Source organism: Mesocricetus auratus, unplaced genomic scaffold (assembly GCF_017639785.1).
Source record: "Mesocricetus auratus isolate SY011 unplaced genomic scaffold, BCM_Maur_2.0 Super-Scaffold_100006, whole genome shotgun sequence".
Taxonomy (NCBI): domain Eukaryota; kingdom Metazoa; phylum Chordata; class Mammalia; order Rodentia; family Cricetidae; genus Mesocricetus; species Mesocricetus auratus.
Genome location: NW_024429190.1, coordinates 11,347,932 through 11,369,912, shown reverse-complemented (window position 1 = coordinate 11,369,912; position 21,981 = coordinate 11,347,932). Strand labels below are relative to the sequence as shown.

The 21,981-nt window shown below is 54.1% G+C and overlaps 1 protein-coding gene and 1 long non-coding RNA gene across 6 annotated transcripts in view; one reads left to right on the top strand and one right to left on the bottom strand.

The window, feature by feature from the left end:
- The first annotated feature begins 135 nt into the window (after nucleotides 1–135).
- LOC121140773 lies at nucleotides 136–12,846 on the top strand. Its single transcript, XR_005877676.1, has 5 exons — nucleotides 136–704; nucleotides 1,291–1,601; nucleotides 10,575–10,708; nucleotides 11,456–11,633; nucleotides 11,903–12,846. It is a non-coding gene; the product is annotated as an uncharacterized LOC121140773 (long non-coding RNA).
- A 6,241-nt stretch (nucleotides 12,847–19,087) lies between these two features.
- Nf2 (neurofibromin 2) overlaps nucleotides 19,088–21,981 on the bottom strand; it is an 85,271-nt gene continuing 82,377 nt past the window's right edge. For 3 of the 5 annotated variants that reach the window (XM_040746795.1, XM_005068930.4, XM_040746796.1), the window contains one exon: nucleotides 19,088–21,419. In XM_040746795.1, the coding sequence (XP_040602729.1) occupies nucleotides 21,257–21,419 (163 nt within the window). In that variant the 3' untranslated portion in view covers nucleotides 19,088–21,256. The remainder of the gene's footprint in view (nucleotides 21,420–21,981) is intronic. The other 2 variants (XM_005068931.4, XM_021226519.2) reach the window with 2 other exon arrangements.

The window sequence follows — 21,981 nt, the reverse complement described above, 5'->3', positions numbered from 1 at the left end:
GCCTGGCCCGCCGCTCCGGCTCCCGCCGCCGCCGCCGCCGCCTGCACTCTCGCTCGCTCGCTGGCTCGCTCTGTGCGGCGCTCGCCGCGCTCCCGCCTCCCCCCGCCCGCCCCTCCCGCCCCCGCCCCTTCCCGCCGGCGGCCCCTGAGCGGCCGCCCCGAGCCTGCCCCGGCGCCTTCTCTCCTGTTCGCCCCGATTCTGCTTTCCCCCAGTGTGCTTCGGATTTCTGTCTCCCGCACCCCACGTTCTCAGCCAGCGGGACTAGGGTGGTGTGGACTGGGGGTGGAGCTGTCCCTTGTACCCACTGCCCCACCTGCCCCTACTGGTCCTCCCCCAGCAAGCGCGGAGAGATGAGAACTAACGACTAGAGACCCGAAAAGCTGAGGTTGCCCCAGCGCGGGGATCCTCAAAACCAGTAATCCTCGTGTTGGTGCCGGGAAAGGCTCCAAGGTGGGGAAACTGAGGCTTAGAAAAGGACGTTGGCCAAGGTCACCAGGCAGGGCCAAGCACAGATCTGCAGGAGACTCTACTGGCCTGTGGCTGACACCAGCAGGTGACTGGACCCCACACTGGGCTCTGGTCCTGGGTCCTTCCTGAGCCCTTGTCACTCAGCTTGCAGAGCAGGAGCCAAGGTCTGTCTCACGTCCCCAGGGACAGTGAGGAGGAGACGGATGACCCAGAGCCTGCTGGTCACGTGGCTGCAGGTTAGCCCTTTTCAGATCTTGAACATGTGTGCTACGGGGGTGGGAGCGGGTGTCTGAGGGGAAGCATGTGCATGTTTATCTTTACCCTCCATCCAGGACGCTGTGTACAAGCGTTTTCAAACCCACATGCAGACCTGTCTGAAGTGTGCATGACTCTCCGTGTGCCAGGCCCGGGAGCTGGCAGGGGAGGCAAAAGGCGGGAGGCAGGTGTGAAGCCTTTGAGCTGGGAGTGGCATGTGTACGTGAGCACAGATGTGTGCGCATGTACAATGATGGGGCATGGTGACCCTCTGGCCTGGGTGGGCCTCAGCTGGCCTGTCTCATTCCTGGAACCCCCACGTGAACTATCTCCCTGCCCTCTTGGGTCCAATCAGCCAACGGCCCCAGCAGGGAAGCTGATTGCCACAGCCCTCCCTGCCCAGCCACACCCTTCCCAAGCTGATTGCATTTTTCTGCGTGTTTCTGCTTTTGTTGATGATTAATCGCAGCCCTGACTTGGGCCGGGAGAGGGGGTTCAGTGGGAAGCACCCTGGGCCAAGGCAGGCCTGAACCCTTCAGCACTGGGCATGCTCTGAATCTCTCATAGGCATATGACACCTGCAGAGAAGCCAGACAAGCCCCAGCTGTCATCTGAATGTCGGCCCCAGGCCTCTGCCTGTTTGTTACCTGTTCAGACCTACGGTTGGAGTTGTAAGAACTCCCAGAAAAAAACCCGGAAGCTCTGCTTCCCCGCCTGCCCATCCACCAAGTCGGCTGAATCCTTGTGACCCTTTTGGGGTGTCTGATGGAGTAGAGCCGAGCAGACCCTTGCATCTACCCCTTCTTTCAGTGGTACTTTACTCCCAGGGCCTCAGTTTCCCCACGTGTGAGGTAAAGGTGCCTACCTCTCAGGCAGAGGTGAGAATGAAGTGATTTTTTTGTTTTTTGTTTTTCGAGACAAGGTTTCTCTGTGGCTCTGGAGGCTGTCCTGGAACTCACTCTGTAGACCAGGCTGGCCTCGAACTCACAGAGATCCGCCTGCCTCTGCCTCCCGAGTGCTGGGATTAAAGGCGTGTGCCACCAACGCCCGGCTGAGAATGAAGTGATTTAATGTGAGTGATTTCTGATGATTCTTGGGGGTTTCCCATCAGCATGAAACCCCCCATGGGAATACGAACTAATAACCAGTGTCAAGTCTTGATTGAGGGGTGATCTGTAAGTACCTCACTTGCTAAGCCTTCCCAGACAGTTTGCTGTTGGCTAAGGGCGGAGGCCTGGAGCCATCGGGGCTGGCAGGAAACGCACCTCTTGGAGCTTTCTTAGAGGCTGCCACAGTGGGACAAGGCAGCTCCCTCCGGTTCCCTGAAGCCCCTTGCTGCCCAGTCAGGGAAATCTCAAAAGAAAAGAGAAAGGAATCAAGAACAAATTGTGCAGATATCCTCCATACATCCAGGCCCTGTGAGTCTGTGCCCAAGGTACAGGTGTCCGTGCATACAGGGGCTGACCCCATGACCTTGGTCTGTATCCAAGGGGTCAAGCTCTCCAGTCGTGTGACCAGGGTACTGCCCAGAACAGGCATCCTCCAGGTCAAAGTGGCAGGCACTGTGGGATGATAGCTTTAGCATCTTAGGTACCACACTCTTCTGGGCCATCTTTGACATTTCAGTCCCCCAGTGACTCAAGCTGGTTCCTCCACTCTCCCCTGATACAAAGCCACGCCCCAGGACGCTTGAGCTGCTGGCCCAGTGGGCTGCCTATTAGCACTACACTTTCTGCTCTAGTAGCTGCTCCTGCTCCCCTTTGCCTGCTGGCTGGGAGCATAGGACATACCTGGGCTTTGCATGCAAACTGCCTGGTCCCTGCTCAATGCCTTGCTCCCATCCTTAGGCAGAGATGTGCCTGCTGAGGGAGCCATAGAGACCAAATCCAGCTGTAGAGCCGTTTGAGGCAGAGCTGGAGATGGGACCCAAGGCAGAAGCTCTGGGATTGCTGCCCCCCCCCGTTCTTCTAGACTCTGGGAACCTGGCTGCATCTGGGAACCACTGTTAACCTCCTCCATCCTCCAGTGCTGCGTATGACATTCAGTGGACAGCCCCATGTTCCTAACCCTGCATTCGAAGCCAGCACTAAGGCAAGGCGCTGCTTGTGCCTAGGCCCCACAGAGCAAGGGCCCCAAGGCTGCAGGGTGTAACTGAGGCTGAAGCCTCCTGTCTGATGTATGAGGGACATGGAGGCAGGACTTCAAAACTCTCAGGGCATGGGGTCAGGAGAAATGATGTGATGAATAGTCGGAATTCTAGAAGAAGCCAGAGCTCACCAGCAGGTGTCCTCCCTGAGCCTCAGCTTACTCATCTATTAAATGGGAACATATCTAAGTATGGAACAGTAGGCTCTGCTCATCAAGCCAGGAGGTCTGTGGAAGTTAGAGGTGTGAAGGTCACTCTTAGCTTTAGAAGGCGGGCTCTGGGGGCTGGAGAGATGGCTCAGCGGTTGAGGGCACTGACTGCTCTTCCAGAAGACCCAGGTTCAATTCCCAGCACCCACATGGCAGCTCACAGCTGTCTGTAACTCCAGTTCCAAGGGATCTGACATCCTCACACATCTGACACATGCAGGCAAAACACCAATGAATATTAAAAAATAATTAAAAAGGCAGGTTCTGAGTTCACATCCCTCAGGTTCCCCATGTGTGGGCTGGAGCTGGGCTGGACTTGGGTAGGGGAACAGGAACACCTGTGAAATGAATAAGAGAGTGCATGAAGGGATGGATGGATGACAGTCACCCGTGCTCTCCGCACGTCACGGGAGCAGACGGTGCAATCACAGGGTGTGAATTATGTCTGTCGCTCCCCATCTGGGGAAGGAGCTGCTGCCATCACGCTGGGAGATGCTTGGGCCCCAGGCCTTCCTGAGGGGATCTGGTGGACCTCGGGGCTTACCTTCTGCAAAAGGGGCTGGAGAGTGAGGTAGGTGATTTAAGCTGTCTTCTCAACAGCCATCCCAGCAAGAAGAAAGCAGCAGGGGTTCACCAAGTCCAGAAACTGGCGCCTTCCCTCCAAGAGCAGCGGAGTTCCTGCCCTGGCTAAGACCAGGGCCTCTCCTTCTGGGTACTGGAGGCCTCTCCTCAACACACCTCCCTGACTAGACCTGCTCTCTTGACGCTCGTGGCCTCTTGCCACCCACGTTCAGCACCAGGGAGAGCGCCCAGCAGAGCTCTGGCTGCTGACACATGTAGGCACACCACCAACGAACATTTAAAAAGAATTGAAAAGGCAGGTTCTGAGTTCGCATCCCTTAGGAGCTGAAATTAAGTGGTGTAGGACCCAGGAGAGCCTGCCAAGGCAACCCGAACCAGCGGCCAGCAGAAGCCAAACTTGAGGGAAGGTAAACGCCAAGGTCATCTCTGCGCCACTGGCCACAGTGGTGCCAGAGCCAAAGGTGTGGCTGTAGAGAAGCCATGGGGCAGAGAGGCACAGGTTGGGGAAAGGGGCGTCTAGGGACAGCAGAGGCCTCTGCTCCTTGCCTAGAGAACGACATTGTTCCAAGAACCCAGTGGGCACAGTGTCTGGAGGTGAATAAAATACTCATTGCCCAGGCACTCACTTGATAAATAATGGAATTTATAAGCTTGCAGACTCAAGCTGGGCCAGGAGAGGGTGCAGTTCGGAGCCTATGGACCCTGTTTGCTCTGATCCCTGTCCCGTACTGAACGCTCTCTGAACCTTCAGAGTCTGGCTCCTGACGGTGACAGGATCAAGCATGACAGCATGAGCAGTCGTCTGAAGGACATGGAGAGGGAAGCCCTTAAATCTGTTGACCCTCCAGAAGCAACTTGAGGATGGATTCCTGGAGGTGTGGGATTCAGGGTGGCTGTGGTGAACCCTGACCACAGGCTGTCACTGGCTGTGTCCTGCAGTGGCAATGGTCTTGGCCTCAGTCTCCTGTCTTGTGAAATGGGCTCATGCTGCCAGCACACAGACTGCTGAGTAATGAAGCTAAGGGTAGCTGATGCCACTGTCCCTAGCTCTAGACTTTCGGAGCCTATTCTCTGGCTCCCATGATCCCCTGAACCTAGGGGTGGCCTGCCTCGCCTAGCTGTACGGAAACGAATGACAGAAGAGATGTGATCACACATGGGCAGACACTTGAGACCCTCAGGGCAAAGTTGGCCATCAGTAACCGTAGGAACCCAGCCCACCAGACATACAGCCCCTTATCCTGAGAAATGCCGCTTGCACTGGGAGTAATTTAAAAACTCAGCGGGAGCCTCCAGGGGAACAGGCAGGGTTAGACCAAATGCCTATGGAAAGGGTGCTGGAGGGGAAACAGGGTAGGAGAGCTAGAAGAGTTTGGGGTGTCCTACTCCAGGTTCCCCTCCTGAGAGACGGCTGTATCTAGTGGAGATGAGGCGCAGGTGGGTGCTAACAGCTTCCCAGACTCCTGTCTCAGTCTGTTGCTTGTAAGTGTAACTAATTGTCTGAGGTACCTGCCGGGTTCATCTCAGGCCAACCTGGTGCGTGGAAGTTATCTCTTCTGGCCAGCGGAAGATGAGGACCCTGCAGTCCTCTCTTCCAGTCTGCATGTTAACAATAAGGCTTATGTGGGTTCTGAGATGTGTAGACCTGTAAGGTGAGGGTCTGCACCCTGAACCTGTAGAGTTTGTCACTGGATGTCTAAGAGTTTGGGAAAAGCAGGAGAGCCCAGAAGGAATAAGATATGAAGGGTTAGAGTCTGGGGTCCAGGATAGCATAAACATTTCCATGGCAGTCCTCGAAGTCAGGGACCTCAGATAGACCTGCCTTCCTGTGCCTGGAGGCAGCCTGTTTGCATACCTTCAGGGACAGGGCTCTCTGCCCAGAGGAAGTGGCAGCCATGTGCCGGGTCCTGGACTCTGCCTTTGTATGCAAAGATCTCTCCTGTTACCGCACAAAGCACTGAGGGCCCCAAAAGGATGCCTGTGTGTGCGCTGGGAAAGGGCACCTGTCCCAGTGGTTCTCCCCTCATGCAAGCCTGTGGGCAGAAAAGAGGTCAGAAGGGGTCAGAACAGAGCAGAGAGGCCAGAATAGAGATGAGTTCCCTGTCCCTCATTTCATGGCTCGGCCACTGAGATTAGCTTGGCACCAGCCCAGGGCACAGAGGGAAATGCTTTGTTCACAGGGAGTGTGTGAGAGGTGAAGAGAGACATTGTCTCTGGAGGACTGGCCTTAGGGAGTTCCTTAGCACCTGCCACCACCAGATCTGTGTGACACTGGGTCCAAGTGTTAGGGGACTAGGGTGGGGGAGGCATTAGGGGTGGTAGGTGGAGAAACTTCTTCCATGGCCCAGCCAGGTCTCTGGCACTCATGGCCCACAGCACCCCATCATGTTGAGCCTAAGTGATGATAAGCCAGCTGCAGTTTAACTGGTAATTAATCCTGGACAGGGCAGCAATGGCGTTACTAATTGGATCGTTAGAGATTTGTGCTTTATGGCTGCGTAATTAGAGAAGCTGTAGGGGGCCAGGGTGAACTGGAGGGGGGGCATGCGGGGTTGGGGGCAGGGCACAGCAGACAGCACCCCTTACCATGCCATAGCTGGGTCACCACAGAGCCTCTGGTCTGCTCTCCTTTCATGCTAGGGCCTTAGGTATGTGAGTAGGGGCTGGTAGTAACCCCCCCACACTGCCTCTCTGAAGTCTCAACCCCATCATACTGGGAGGCAAAGACTTTTGCAAAGTGCTACTTGAGGACCCCAATCTCATAGCCCAGCTCTGTAGTCCTCCAGGCTCACAGGGCTAGCTATAAAAGGTCTGCATCTAATTGCTTATTGTTACCTTTCTCAGTGCCAGGAATGGAGCTCAGGGCCTCCCACACAGTGGACACGCTATCACCACACATCCCTAGCCCCCAAAGGAGGACTTCAGAATAGGAAGGACTCTGGTGTCCACTCTCTTAGTCAATTCTCAACTGAAGACACCCTTCCGTGTGCTCTATGACACATGTGACTCGTGCTGACTAGCCCCGGGCACCAACATGAGGTCAGTTTTCATGCACACATGCGAACCATGTGGGCAGTGTGAGGAATTGGGGGGGGGCTGGTCCTGGCCCAGTCTCATGGGATAGACATTGTAAATGCATTGTGGGAAATAGGAAGAGGGCATTCCTTAGATGGAACTCACCAAAAAACCTAAAACAGTCCTGGCACTCAACAGGTATTTGATGGACTAACTGATGAAAAAGGGGAGCCTGGAAGGCAGACCACCGGGTCCCTGTCCCCCAGGCCATGCCCATTGGGTCCCAGCCTGCAGTGCGCCCTCCAGCGCCTACCTGTCCAAGCTGAAGCGCTCCCAGGCCAGCAGCCCCTCTTTCCTCACTGGCTACCCTCACCCTCTCCCTGCCTTACCTGTTCCCGACACAAGCCAGGTCCCTCCCGCCTCAGGGTCTCTGCACTTACTGCCATCTGCCAGAAAGCCCTCCCCTTAGAATCCATGGCTCACTCTTTCAGGTCTTAAATCAAAAGTCTGAGGTCCGTCCGTCCTTCTTTCCTCCCTTCCTTCCTCCCTTCCTCCCTCCCTTCCCCGTCTCTTCCCCTTTCTTTCCTCCCTTCTTTCTTTTTCTTTAAAGATTTTTTTGACTGTGTATTATGTGTTCTTTGCGGTATGTGGACCACACGTGTGCAGGTGCCTGCCTGGGTCAGGAGAGGGCATCAGATTTCACAAAGCTGGAATTACAGGTGTTGTGAGCCACACAGTGTGGGCACTGGGAACCAGACTTGGGTCCTCTAAAAGTCACCTTTAAGATGGTTCTTCTCAGCCGGGCGGTGGTGGCGCACGCCTTTAATCCCAGCACTCGGGAGGCAGAGGCAGGTGGATCTCTGTGAGTTCAAGGCCAGGCTGGACCGACAGCCTCCAAAACAATACAGAGAAACCCTGTCTCGTAAAACCAAGAAAAAAAAAAAAAGATGGTTCTTCTCTGATCGCCGTCGCTTTAAACTGACCAAGCAACCAAACAGACAAGGGATGCTTCGTGTCCTCACCCTGGCAATAGTGTGCTTATTAGTGTGACCCACAGCAGACGCGTGCACCTTTCTAGTCCAGTCCTGGCTTTGCTTGCTGCTGTAATGACTGTTGAATAAAATGAAGAATTTGAGGCTGCTTACAGAAGTGTCCCTGGGAGGCAAAAACTCGGGCAGAGCAAAGGCTAGTGACATGGACAGGGTGGTGAGTAGGATACCCCGGCCTGAGGTCGGTTCCTGGCTGACCCAGCTCCCACTCCTCAACCCCCAACGGCACCACAGCAGGAGACAGTGCCCCAGCACCTCATACCAGCCAATTGCTTAGGAGGAAGGGTTTGGGAGATAAAAACCTTGTCCGGCCAAATAGGGCAGCCGCCACCTTCAGCTAGGTCACTCTGTGGGCTCTACCTGACTCTTTTACCTCCTCCTACAAATGGCTGCATCTGGATTGGGCCTTGGGGTCCCAGGATGGGCCCTCCTTGGCAGACACTAGACCCTAGGTTGTAGGAAGGAACCGTCGTGGCTGAATCCCTCCAAACACAGGTGAGTAGTGCTGAGCCCGGAACACGCTGCCCACCTGCCCGGTCTGGCTGCCTCAGCACGGCCAGGTGATGTATGACCCACTGCCCTGCCAGGAAGTGACAGCAGATGAATGGGCAGTGCTGGGAAACGGGCTCAGAGCCAGATGCTGTGAGCATAGGAGACGGGCGCCTGGCTCTGGAGAAACCATTCCGGGAACGCCGACTCCTGACCCAGGGCAAGACGGGAGGCGGGGACTGTCTTGGGCATGGTGCCCATGTACTAGTCTTCAATGTGGGGCAGTGCAGAGAGTGAGAGTTGCAGGGGGGTTCTCGGCCCCAGTCCTCGTCTGTAAAGTGGCCAACAAGGAACCATGAGTAGACAGCATGGGCTGTCCAGAGAGAGACAGCCCTAGACTCAGGCCGCTGCAGCCCAGCACTCAAGTCCTGGCCCCTGAGACCCCGCTTCTTCCTCTCTGCACCCCTGAATCTGAACCCTCCCTTAGCTTATGGAGAATCAGGCCTGGAAAGCCCCCAACACCCTCCCTCCCATCTCCCAAATAGGAAACTTAGGAGGAGGACTTGGCAAGGTCAGGGCCAGACTGAGAATCCTTGTGGTGGGTTTCGAAAGGGGTCTTCTCCTCACTGTGGTCCTGGGTGCTAAGTGACAGCCGCCTTTGCTGCCCAGCAGGGATAAGGGACAATCAGGGCAGCGCTGGGTACAGGGAAGGGGGCTGGGGGGCAGTGCAGCTGCTGTGACCGAGTTGGGATGCGCCAGACGCCTCTGTGAGCTCTGTCTGCATCCAAGGAGACCAGGACATCAGGCGGACGGTGTGTCCTTGCAGCCAGGGCCTGGAAAGGGATAAGGAGGGGTGTCATTCTGGGGACCCAGGCTGCTTGCAGGACCAGGCAGTGTCTCCTGCCATCTGCTCCCTTATCCTGCTCCCCAGGGGATTCTGGACACTATGTGGGGCCTCCAGGGACTACGGACCTGTGACACAGGTGTACACAGACAGATCCAGGTGGTACAGACACAACTTGGTGGCTGAGATTGCACACAAGCATGTTTGTCGTCACTGGATATGTGGTGGGGTACATGCATGAACGGTTTGACAGCTGGATCCCCAGAACACAGGTGTTGGCAGAACAGGTGTGGACACATGTGGACATGTGGCCAGTGTGAGTGTGCACACACTATTCACATCTGGATGGGCCATGTTTGCTGCACACATATATGTGTGAATACACACTCAACATGCATGAAGTGCTGCCTACAACAATCCCAGACAGATGAAGAAGGCCAGCCCCCATTGTCAGACGGGGAAACTGAGGGCAGGTTGCTGGGATCCTGTGTAGGAGTCTAGGTAACTGAGCCCTACTCTGTCCTCTGCAAAAGGTGGCAGTCATGCTAGAAAGTGTCCCTCCCGTGAGGGCTGGGGAAATGACTCATTGCTAAGGAGCACTGGCTGCTTTTCCAGAGGACACAGGTTCGATGCCCAGAACCCACGTGGTGCCTCACAACCATAAAACTCCAGTTGCAGGGGATCTGACATCCTCTTCCAGCCTCCGTGGGTACCAGGCACACATGTGGTCACACACATACACGCAGACACCAAGGTAGGACAGATCCCACAGGAAGGCTTTGGCGTTAGAGTTGGTCAGGGTTGCTTGAGTCCCCTGCCGCAGACCACCTTTGGAGAGGGGTCACCTCACTTGGTCCCCAGTCTCCTCATTTGTGGAATGGAGTCCCCTTCCCTCCCACCATCTTGCTGGACAGAATTGGTGAGGTCTTAAATACCACATCTTCCCATGAGTCAGGGCTGGGGACAGAAGCTCACCTTAGGGACAAGGCAATGGTCCTAAGCTGCACCCCAGGCTGCACCGTGCATGGGCTCTCCTGCTGGACTGACATCTGGGAGAGGAGAGGAGCCTGAGGCGGGGATGAGGGCGCCGAGGGGATGTGAGGCTGGGCGGCAGGCCTTCTGGTTTGGTTAGTGAAGGGATTTGTCATTTTAACGATGTGATATTTCTTGGCTGGCTCCTGTCAGAGGTAGCAAGAGGGGGACAGCTGCCTCTACAAGTGAGAAGGTGCTGGAGTGGGCAGGCCTGACACCCAAGTCTGTCCATGTCCAGGCTGAGGTGGAGGAGGCTGGAACTTAGGGAGGAAGGGGCCGAGAGCTCTCACTTCCAGCTCTGCAGGCTGCTCTGTGCGACCTTGGGTGAGTCCTGCCCTCTCTGAGCTTGCCGCACCTCTAGGCTGGGACTGGTACCCAGCTCCTGGCACAACCGCTGTTGACCCCAGTGTGATCCCTCCTCTCCCGACCCCTGCTCCCTCACACTGCCGTGGTCTCACATTTGCTGTTTCCATCCTTGTTTCTAGAACTTTGCATGAGCTACTTGTATACCTGGTGTCCCGTCAGGTCTGAGGAGGTGTCCAGTCACCCTGTCTCCCTGCAACTCCGTGACTGCGCATGTCCAACTCGATTGGGTTTAGCACTGTGGTTCCAGCACACAGTAGGTCCTGGATAAGTGTGTGTTTGCTGAATGATTGAATGAGCAGCCCCAGACCTGCCCTCCTGATTGCCTAGCACAGCCTCGTGAGGTGGCAGTGAGGTGGCCTGGTGGCGGCCTATCCATCAGCCTGGCGTGTGCCTGACCAGATGGGGCTGAGTGGGGGTGGGGGGAGGGAAGATTCATCACCCACAGTAGGTGGCAGGCCTGTGGGTGTGCCTATCCAGCCCCTGGTGGGATCCCCATCCATCACGCTGTACCAGGGACTCCAGGAGGGGAACAGGCTTTGGCCTCAAAGCAGGCTTCTTAGGGTGGGTCCTGCAGGTCTCTGCTCTATACTGCAAAGGGGAAACTGAGACCTACAAGGTCACACACGTTCGACATGGGGATCTAGGGTCTGAACAATGAACGTTTGAGTGACACCTCCAAGACTCACTTGTTTGACCCTCAGAGAGTTGTGGGAGCTGGGAGCCCACTTCTCCGTGGGGAGCAGTTCTGTGGGGAAAAGCTCAGTGCCCAGCATACAGACTGCTCAGGTCAGGTCATGACCCCAGGCTAGAGGAGGAAAAGGTGACTCCCAGTGGCAGGGCCACCAGGGGGAAGGAGACTTTGATGGATGCTCTTTCTGCTACTGAGGCTGCGGGAGGGTCAGTCAGTGGTGACCAGGCCCTCAGTGATCACAGCTCAGCTGGCTGACCAGCTGGCCTGGGGGACATCATGCTGCAGTCTCTCCCAGCTTTTCAATTACAGGAAGAAGTCCTTTCTGAGTCGTTTCACCTGTGCTGCACGATGACCCTCTAGCCTGAGACCCTCATCCAGGACTCACCCAGGCAGGACTCCCACGGGCAGGACTCGATGCTGGGCAAGAGGGTGGACAAGGAAGCAGGCATGGGTCACTTGCTTGCCCTGGGCCCTGGGGAAGTTCCAGGTGGGTCTGAGCTGTGCATCGGCAGATGAAGGAGCGTGTTAGAGACGTTAGTCCTTTGGTGTCCCAAGCTCCCTGGCAGTTACAGGCTCAGCACCAGGCCCGTGCATGTGAACATCATTTCATCCACTCGTCCACGGCAGACACTGACGGTTCTGGTTCCCAGTGAGCTAACCCAAGCTCAAAGAGCTATCATGACTTTGGGGGGATCCTGCAGCTGGAGGGGAGAGCAGCATTTGGGCTTACAACTTGTGTTCTTGTTTCCCTACCAGGGTGTACCATGACCGCTGTCCTCTTCAGTGTCCTGCTGCTGGGAGTCTGGTAGACCTAGGACTGTCCCTCCAGACTCTGATACTCCCTGTCCCACGCTGCTGAGTCCCCAGAGGATTGTTGGCCACATCTGGGTAACTCAGGGAAAGGAGTCCTGTCCTGTGGGGATAGTGGTTTTCCTCTGAGGCTAAGTGCAGGATGAACACAGGCATGGGAGGTAATGGGGCTGAAATCACATGGGCCCTGAGCCTATTCCCTTCCATCATACAAGTGAGCGGAGCACACAGGGCCTTCGGGCTCCCACGGTGCCTCGGGTGAGGACTGAAGCAGGAGCTGCTGCAGTCCCTGGGCTGTGGTGTGCACACTGTCCAGGCCTCTTCTGGGATTGCCATGAGGAATAAAGCTTGATGAAGAATGCAAAGGCTGCCTGACACGGAGGGGCACACCTCTAACCCTGGCACTCGGGAGGCAGAGAGGCTGGCGGATCTCTGTGAGTTCAAAGCCAGCCTGGTCCGCAGTGTGAGTTCCATGACAGCCAGGGCTGCCTAGTGAGACTCTGCCTTAGGGCAGAGACTGGCCAGCAAGGTGGTTCAATGGGTAAAAATGTATTAATAATTAATAATAATAACAAATTAAAATCTTGTAATACATAGTCTAGGTATGTGTGGTGCACACCTGTAATCTGGACACTTGGGAGGGAGGAGCAAGACAACCACTGAGTCTGAGGTAACCCGGGCTACATATTGAGTTCTGGGCCAGCTGGGGCTACATAGGGACACTCTGTCTCAAGCAAGCAAGCTGATGCCAAGTGAATGCTATGAATCTACGAGGCAGAGACAAAGATCAGGAGTCTGAGGTCATCCTCACATCTATTGTAAGTTTGAGGCCAGCCTGGGCCATATGAGATACCCCCTAAAAATAAACATTTTCAAAATGCCAAGAGCAACACAGACTGCTACTGTTACTAATTACTCTTACATTTCTCAGGCCTGACCAGAGCAGGTGTTTAGGAGACAGTGGTCCCGATCCCATGAACACAGGTCTGTGTTTGGATCCCCTGGAGGAGGCTTGGGTGGTGTCGGGGTGGGCTGTGAGGAGCTGGGGGGAGGCTGGAGGAGCCCAGGAGGGACTCTGCTGTCCAGCGAGAGGAGAGTCTCTAATGAAGTGAGTTAGCTCCAGGCCACACTGATTTCATGTCTCGATGGCCACTTCTCAGCTGGTAAATGTCACTGGAGAGCAGCAGACACGCCTGGCAACGGCCCAGCTGCGGATGGAGGGGCCGAGGACACCCTGGGAATGCTGATGCAGGGCCAGGGTCCCCGTGCCTGTGGGCTCCCTTGCCAATATTCCAGGAGGGCTGTACCCTCCAGGCTGCAGCTCTGCCACCAGCTTGGGGATGCTTGTAAACGCCAGAACAATGCAGACTCCAAGCTGGTTCTCGGCTGGCCTCAGTTGCCATGTTCTTCACTTTCAGAGGCTCCAAAACAGGGGCCCAGCTGCCCCGGGCTCCTGAGTGGGAAGTAGAACCATGCAGAGCCCTCCCTGTCTTGAGCTGTCACCTTCAATAACCGATCCAGGACAAGCAAATAGCACACAGCTATAACCACACAGCAGCCGACCTCGTTTAATACACTCTTGCTGCAGCAGGCATTGGCTCAGAACCAAGGTTCCCTGATCTAACGCCCCAGGAAGGCCCCGTAGTGGGCTCAGAAGAGACTCTTGTTGGGAAGGGATGCGAAACCGAGAGGCCAAGCCTCAACCTGGCCAGAGCATCCTCACACGGTCCTTGTGAACCCCACCAAGTTCCTACTCCAGTATATCTCAAGTCAGCTTCCTAAGGTGGGAGCTTGCTCTGCAAGTCAGGATGTCACCTTTTCATGGCTCATTGTTCTATCCTGGATAGGGAAGCCACAGGAGCGAAGGGGGTTCCCTGAAGATTTGGAGGCACGAGATAGCTCATCTCAGATAAGAGCAGAGGGGAGGCATTTGCTCCCCACTGCATCCCTTTTCTCTTCTTCCCGAAACTCAGTCTCCAGGTCTAAAACCTGCAAAGTGCAGCCCAGCTTATGCCTATCCCAGACATGCCTGGGCTCCTCCCAGAGGAGCCAAGAGGAGTGGCCTTGGAGGTGACATGCAGCTGCCAGCCAGGTCCCCTGAGAAAGCTGATTTCCACATGGAGCTCACCGGGGGGTTCAGCCAGTGGGCACCCTCCCTGAGTAGTGGCTCACAGTTCCTACCTTCTGGCATCCCCCACCCAACTCTCTTCCTTTACCTTCTCAATTTGCTCCTTAAGGTGCTGGGTCCCAGCTATGTGGGAAGAGGCACGGCAGGGCCTGCTGAACGTGGCTGGTAAAGTTGGACCATAATGCCAGACGGGGCAGCGCACAGCTGTCTTCCAGCTCCACCGGGAACTGCTCCCTGCCCTTGTTCTTGGCATCCCCACGTGGAGAGGGGAGCCCTGGAATCCCCTGCCACTCTTCTCCTTCCATGGGAAAAGAAGAGGGCGGAGAGCAAAGCCGTATTAATAAAAGAATAGAATGCTGCAACTAACTCTGCGCTGGGTGTGCAGCCCAGAATAGCAATGGGCTTTCTCAAGGCAAACAGAGCTCCCCAGGTGTTAATGCAAATTCACTCGCTTAAGATGAAAGAGGGTTGTTTCCCCCTTTGCTGGTTAATATGAAGGACTTAATAGATTCAGCCTAGGGAACTGGGGATCTCAGCTTGGGAGCTGAGGGCTGGGAGGAGGGAGGGAGGGGAGGAATCGGGTGTGGTCCCCCGTGGATTTCAAAGCAGAACAACTGTCACAGCAGGCCAGGCTGAGGACTCAGCTCTTGACACTCCGTCCCCCATCCTGACTGACAGGACCTGGGACTCAAGAGGCAGAGCACTGGGAAATCTGGAGTGGCCATGCCAACCTTCTGTACTGGGGTCTCTAAGGTCCTTCCCAAGCTGTGCCAAGAGAATGTAGGGCTAGGAGGGAAAATGGGGAGAGGTGGGTATTCCTAGCATAGGCCAAGCTGGCTGGGTCTAGTCCATCTCCACATTCATCTTTTATTTCCCCAAATGGCGACTCTCTTGACAGAGTCTAGGAAAACCAGGCTGTGAAACTGAAATGAGGGGACCCCAGAATTCCTATGCAAATGTGACCTGTACAGCCAGCCGAGGCTCTGGAGCCCAGAGAGGAGACCAGGCTTCCTCAAGGCTGCACAGCTAAAGCTGGGAGCTGGGGGGCTGAGAGCTCTGCCTGCAGCAGCTCCTCAGGACTTTCCAGCCTCTGCTCCCAGCCTGTAGACCCTCGGGCCTGGACTAAGCCATGCAGCCCAGAGCATCAAGCTTTTCACGCAAGCTTCCCAGGGTACCACTCTCCACTGAAAACTACTCCCTCATCAGGACCTCCAGCGAGGAAAGGCTGGAGCCGCTCCGTGTGATGCTTAGCGCCCATAGGTAAGTGCCGGGAGCTCCAGATAGAGCTGGGGATAGAGGAACTTGGAGAGAGCCAAGCTGTGCTGACCCAGTGTTAGAATTTAACTCAAGTCTCTCAGGGCACAGCAGGTATCTGTCACAAGACACCCCCACAGCCCGCTCTTGCTTTTGTTTACTGACTTAATTCCTTCAGATCAAAGGCTGCCCCTTCCTCCCCAATGGGGGGGGTAGTGGATTACATTATTTATATTGGAAATGGGCAAGGTTCTGTGGGGACTACTCCCTTATGCCTGATAAGAGAAAATTAGGTCACTGCCATCTCTCTTTAGTGTCTGCTGCATGATCTTTCAACCTAGGTGCCGTGGAGGGGGCGAGAGCTCCGTATGCTGCCCGTGGTCCATCCACAGCCTCCTGGCCTGAATCTCCAGTAAATTATTGACCCAAGTGGAGAGTATTAATGTGGCACAATAACATCCTTCCAGGGCAGCCCCAGGCTGGGTTATCTATCATCTCGTGGGCTCTGCAGCTGGCACTGGGCAAACACTGAGGACAAATAGACCAGATGCAAGGTCATTAAGCTCCAGGTGCAGGAGGTGAGGTGGGGCCCACGTGGGGCAGTGGGTACGCCTGGTGCCTCTGACTGTGACTTCCTTTGGTCACCCTGGTCCTTTTCTCTGTGTCCTTCTACCTCAGTCCTCCAGAAGGCACTATTCAGAGAAAGTCAGCACCCTGGAGTGACCACATGTCTAGGTCCTATGCTTAGGGCCTTCTAGGCATCATTAATCTCTACAACATTCTTTAAAAGTCCTATTGATGGCAGCCAAACATGAAACCACTTGCCTAGGTTGGAATGGCTAGTAAGTGGCTGAGCAGGTGTGGGACCCAGGCTTACAGGGTCAAAAAGGGTTTTGAGTCTCTCTGCTAGGACAAGACTTGTCCCCAGTGCCCCAGAGGCTGGCGATAAAGAAGCTTCCAGATGCCAATGATGGCACATGCCTGCTATCTCAGCAGTTGGGAGGGGAGGTGGAAGGATTTCCTTGAGTTCAAGGCCACCCTGGAATAGAGGAAGAGCCTGTCTGAAAACAAAAACATTCTGCTCCTTCATGCCATTCCTGCTCTTGCATGCCCACACCACATTTTTCTGAGAAACTGGAATACTTACTTTGTTTTCTTGACACTCTGTAGACCAGGCTAGCCTCGAACTCACAAAGATCTGCCTGCTTGAGTGCTAGGATTAAAGGCATGTGCCACTTATGCCTGGCAATTAAATTTTTTTATTATTGTCTTGGAATACTTGAATTTTTTTTTTTTTTGGTTTTTCGAGACAGGGTTTCTCTGTGGCTTTGGAGGCTGTCCTGGAACTCGCTTGGTAGTCCAGGCTGGTCTCGAACTCACAGAGATCCACCTGCCTCTGCCTCCCGAGTGCTGGGATTAAAGGCGTGCACCACCAACGCCCGGCTAATACTTGAATTTTTTATTACACATATTTATTGGGGGACAGCATGTTGTGGTGCTTGGGTAGAGGGCAGAGAACAATTTGTGAGAGTCGGTTCTCTCTTTCCAATATCTGGTGGATCCTGGGATAGACTCTAACAGTAAATGTCTTTACCCACTGAGCCCTCTTGTGGCTTTGGAGTACTGTTTTTCATCTGTCAATCACTTTTACAGAAGTGATGGAGGGCTTTGCCCTGGGGTGAGAGCGTGCTATGGCTGCACAGAGCTGGTAAGTGGAGGCTGGGGTTCTGGGATTTTGTGGCTCTTACCTCAAGGTTCTCAGGCGGCCCTGAAGTCTACCTGGCAGCAGCAGGCAAGGTACTATTCTGGGGTCACCACTCCAGTGAGAAATGGGCATCCAGTGGAAACAGGAGAGGAACCAGCGGGGGTCCTCTCTGAGCCAGATAGAGACCTTGCTGTGCTGATAAACGGTCCCATAATTTGCTAGCACTGCCCTGCCACCACGCTTTCTCCCTACAGGGCTGGGGCTGCAGCCTCGGGATCCTGCCATAATGCAGTCATGACAGGCTGCCAGGGAGCCCCACACAGCAGGGAGGGCGGGGGAGAGCCCTATTGCTGTCTGCAGGGAGACAGGGAGCTGAAGGCAGTGATTTTCTCTTCTCCAGACTGCAAGGCATTGGATCAGACAGGGTTGCAGCAATTTTCTGTCAGAACCTTCTGCCCTTCTAGACGTGGGTTTCATTACACGTGGGTGACTCCTAATCTGATCTTTCCCATGAAGGCTTCTAGGACACACCGCACTGGGGGACAGCTGCCAGGCACTCCCCACTCGAGAAGCACAAGGCAGAGGAGGGAGTGCTGGCAGGGAGGCCACAATGACAGCAGCGGACAGCATGGCGCTGGGCGGCAAACGCCACAATGAAGCACCCAGGTCCACGCTACCTGGAGTTGACATCATAGGTCAGAACAATTGAAAACACTAGAACTCAGGCAATCTGTTCCACACCACGATGCCAGGCAGAGCCTGTCACTCCATGCCAGGTGAACACCTGTCATTCCAGCACTGGGGTGAGGGAGGCAGGGCAGGAAGATGGGGGCTAGCTTGGACTACATAGAGTTTCAAAATAATGGAACTACCAGCCAATACTGTCAGTCCCAGCTCTGCTTGACAAGACGTCAGTGTGAGCAGTTTGGGCTACTGGGGTTTCTTTAAAGAGTCAGGTAAAAATACTGCTGAAGATGCCCAGTATATACAGAGCAACTCCTCTCTGCTTGGAAGTCAGGCCCCTCCAGTTATCAGAACTAACATTGCATGACGATAGTCCTAGCACTGGGGGTGGAGGATGGAGATGGGAGAACAGGAGTTCAAGGTCATCTTCAGCTGTACATGAGACATTTTCTCAAAAAGAAATTGTTTTGCAAGGCATAGTGATGCATGCCTTTAATCCCAGCATTCAGAAGCAGAGGCAGCTAAATCTCTGAGTTTGAAGACAGCCAGAACTACATAGTATGATCCTGTGTCAGCGAGAACTACATAGAGAGATTGTGCGTCAAAAAACAGTGTGGTCTAAGCTGGATGTGGTGGTGCATATCTTCAATCCCAGCATTCAGGAGTCGAGGCAGGAGAATCTGAGTTCAAGGCCAGCCTGGTCTACAGAGCAAGTTCCTGGACAGAGAAACCCTGTCTTGAAAAGCCCCCCCCCCCCTCCAAGTAGCAAAAAACCACCCCCCAACCAGTGTGGTTTAATCAGTTACGAGTTTTATATTCAAAGCTAGCAAAACATTGCCAAAACTTTTATAATTGTTATAACATCATTCCCAAATATATAAAATAGTATTTAACTCAGATCCCGGGAAATAAGAATCAAACCAGGCATTATCACTCAGTGATGGAGACAGATTCTGAAATGCAATGTTGGGTGATTTCATTGTCTCACACATGTCATAACGTACTCAGACTGTAGTTTCTAGGCTATGCAGCCTATGGAACCACTGGATGTGAGTTGATCCTAACGATGGCATCACAAGGGAGTATGACTTAGTCTGTTTACTTTTGGAGACAGGCTGGCTTCAAACTCAAAATCCTCCTGCCTCAGCCTCTTGAGAGCTATATAGGTGTGTGCCGTGGAATATTTTAAGCAACAATACGGTGACACACAACCATCCACAACTCCAGTTCCAGGGGATCTGATGTCTTCCAACCTCCGTGGGTAACAGACACAACCCACACGTGGTGCACATATATACATGCAGGCAAAATATACATAAAATAAAAATAAGGCTAAAAACAAGACACCAGTGACAGACTCTTGCACTTAGGATTTTTATTTAAACAATCACTTAAATTACAATCACCCCACCCCAAATAGAAAACAGCTCTATATTCTGGGCCCAACAAGAGTGAATGGTTCCATAATAAAAAATAAACAGAGGAATGGAAGCCCATGGGCGCTGTGCTGTCTTGGCCTCAAGGCACCTGGAGAGGCTGGGCACCCACCTCCATCCCCATGAAAGCAGTTTGCACCAGGGGTTCTGAGCCTCTGGCCCTGTTGGCAAGGACAGTTAGTCACTGCTGTTGGTTGTCAGCCTCTGGACCTTTCTGAAAGTGAGGGAGCAAGAGAACCCTGTCTATAGATGATAAAACAGTAACTCAAATAGTGTTATGTGTATCCACGGGGGCTGTCCAGCAAGGCCTGGCTAGTACGTGAGTAACTGAGCAGTGACCTGGGTTCAGAGTGCTGTTGTGGCTGAGGTATGACCTTAGACAGGATACAGAGTGGCCACAGGCCAATAGCAAAGCCTCAGTGTCCCGCACTGAGCAGTGACTGTTTCGGAATCGCGGTACCTCTGCATGAGAGTCATTGCAGCTAGAAATGAAACATTCAGGGCTGGAGCCCACTTCCTTGGAGACCATCCTCCTTGACTCGTAACCGCCTACCAGAAAGGATGAAGCCACAGACTCAAAATGGGCATAGATTTCAGTCCTCCTCCTACTGGGGCTGGAGACACTCTGAGGACCCCAGCTTCTCTCTCCAAGGGAGCTGAGGTGATCCTGACTGAATGGGTTTCAGGTCCCACCTACAAGGCAATGGTTACACCTGCCACTGCTCAAATACCAAGGTTCCCATGTGGTTATGTAGCTTGGCATTACCAAAATTTGAGACACAAACAGTAGTTAAATAAAAATAAAAACAAAAAACAAGGCCTGACATAATTTTTAGAAACCAGCATCATAGTCCTGTGTCCATAGCCATTGTCAAAGATTCAATTTACAGAGGAAGCAAGTCAGGCCTGGAGGGAAGTCAGAGATGGGTTTCAAGCTCCAGAAGACAGCTCAACATGAGAGCCAGGGCAGACTTGGCAAATGGCAGAGTGGCAAGTGCGGAGGACTTTGCCTTAGGTCCCAGACTAGAGTCCTAACCTAGGTGTCCAAGGAGCTGGGGTGGCTACTATGGCAAAGCGGCCGAAGGAGCAGCCAGTCAGTGGGAACAAGGTAGTGTACCTCAGTTTCTCAAAACCAAATTGTACCGTGGAGCGCTCCTTTGCTCCTAGTCCCTCAACCCAGCTTCTTGAGTTCACACACATCTTTTCATGGACTGAGGCACATCACCGGCTCTGTTAGGACCTGAAGGGCCTTGACTGGCCACGGGAGTGACACCCATTACAAAGAAGGTAGACCCAATCACGGAGTGTGAGCCACATGGTATGCATTTGCTGCCCAGCATGGAGACAACCCATAGGGTTAACCCATGAGACCACAGAACTGTGAGCGGACACCCAGCCAGGTGAGGGAAAGAAGGGCTCTCAGGGAAGACAAGGGCAGTGGGGTCCAGGGATTAGCGAGAGCTGTGAAGAATATGATGGGATAGGAGCAGGGCTCTGGAGTTCCATGTGCTCAATGGGATAATGGAGGCCCTGGTGGGAATGGGACCAGGAAACCCCTGGCATACCCCAGGCAAGTGACTGCACCTGAAGGAGTCATGTACACACGTGCCATCAGATCCCACGTGGGCTCCACTCGCCTCCTAGTCCTCCAGCTAGCCAGCAGCTCTCGTCACAGCTTCTGTCTTCAGCCTGCTTCCTGCCATCAGACAGCTACAACACTGTCTCGGGAGCCTGGCTAATGAACCGTCACTGTTGGCTCTAGGCTCAGCCTGGTCAAGCTTCTGCACCATGTCAGGTCCTCCCTGTGGGGGAGTGGGTGGCACCAGCATGGTAGATTTTAGGCAGCCTCCACACTGGACTCCTAAAGCCACTTCCCAAACCAGGCTCTGGAGTGAGTAGCAGGCACTGGGACACTTGCTCCACAATGCCTAGGACGTAGGAAGGATGGCATCCATGCACAACAACAAATACTTCTCAAAGAAAAAACACAAAGAAAAGAAAGATGCAGGCCAGGAGAACTAGAACATCTTGAGAGCTCTCTACAGGGCCAGAGTTCAAAACCAACCGCACACGAAGGGGATGAGGCCCTCTATTCAGAGTTCCCAAACAAGCCAGTCCGCTGTTGATGGCTCCCATGGGGCCAGGCCCATCCCGTCGCTGTCAGGAGCAGCAAAAGTGGCAGATCCTGAGGAGGCTGGGTCACCGCTAGAGTTCTTCAAAGAAGGCCACTCGGGACTTGGCGCTCTGCAGAGTGAGCTGTAAGGAAGAAGGCAGAAGCTGAAAGGAGCTCTGGGTGTCACAGCACAGCCCATCTTGCTGCAGAGAGCAACCTCAAAGGTAGTAGAGTGACAGGGAAGTATTCCCAAATAGGTGTTCAAGATACCAGCAGTTCAAGATATGGATCCAGATGGACCTCAGGATTCAAATGAAAAATGACAAATGGCAGGCCAGAAAGGACGGCTGGTGGGCAGATGCACTGCAGAGGGGACATGTCTATCACATGAGCTTTTCCCAGAGGAGGGAGTCTAGCTTGTGATTCTCGTGTTTCTTTGGCTCTGAACACTAACTCTCATCCTGTGCTGTGTAGTGCACCAACTTCTCTGGGCTGAGGCCCAGGTTGGCACCACAGGCCTTTCAGTTCTTACACCTAGGGCAAGGTGCACAGCTTCAGGCAAGGAGGGGCTGGGCTCCTAGTTCAGGGTGACCTCCAAGCAGACTTGCCCATGGCCTGGAAGTCAAGATGAAACAGTCTCCTTCTCTGCAGGACAGGTGTCCTGGGCAGTGCCTGACAGGTCACCCTACCTCCCAGGAGGATACC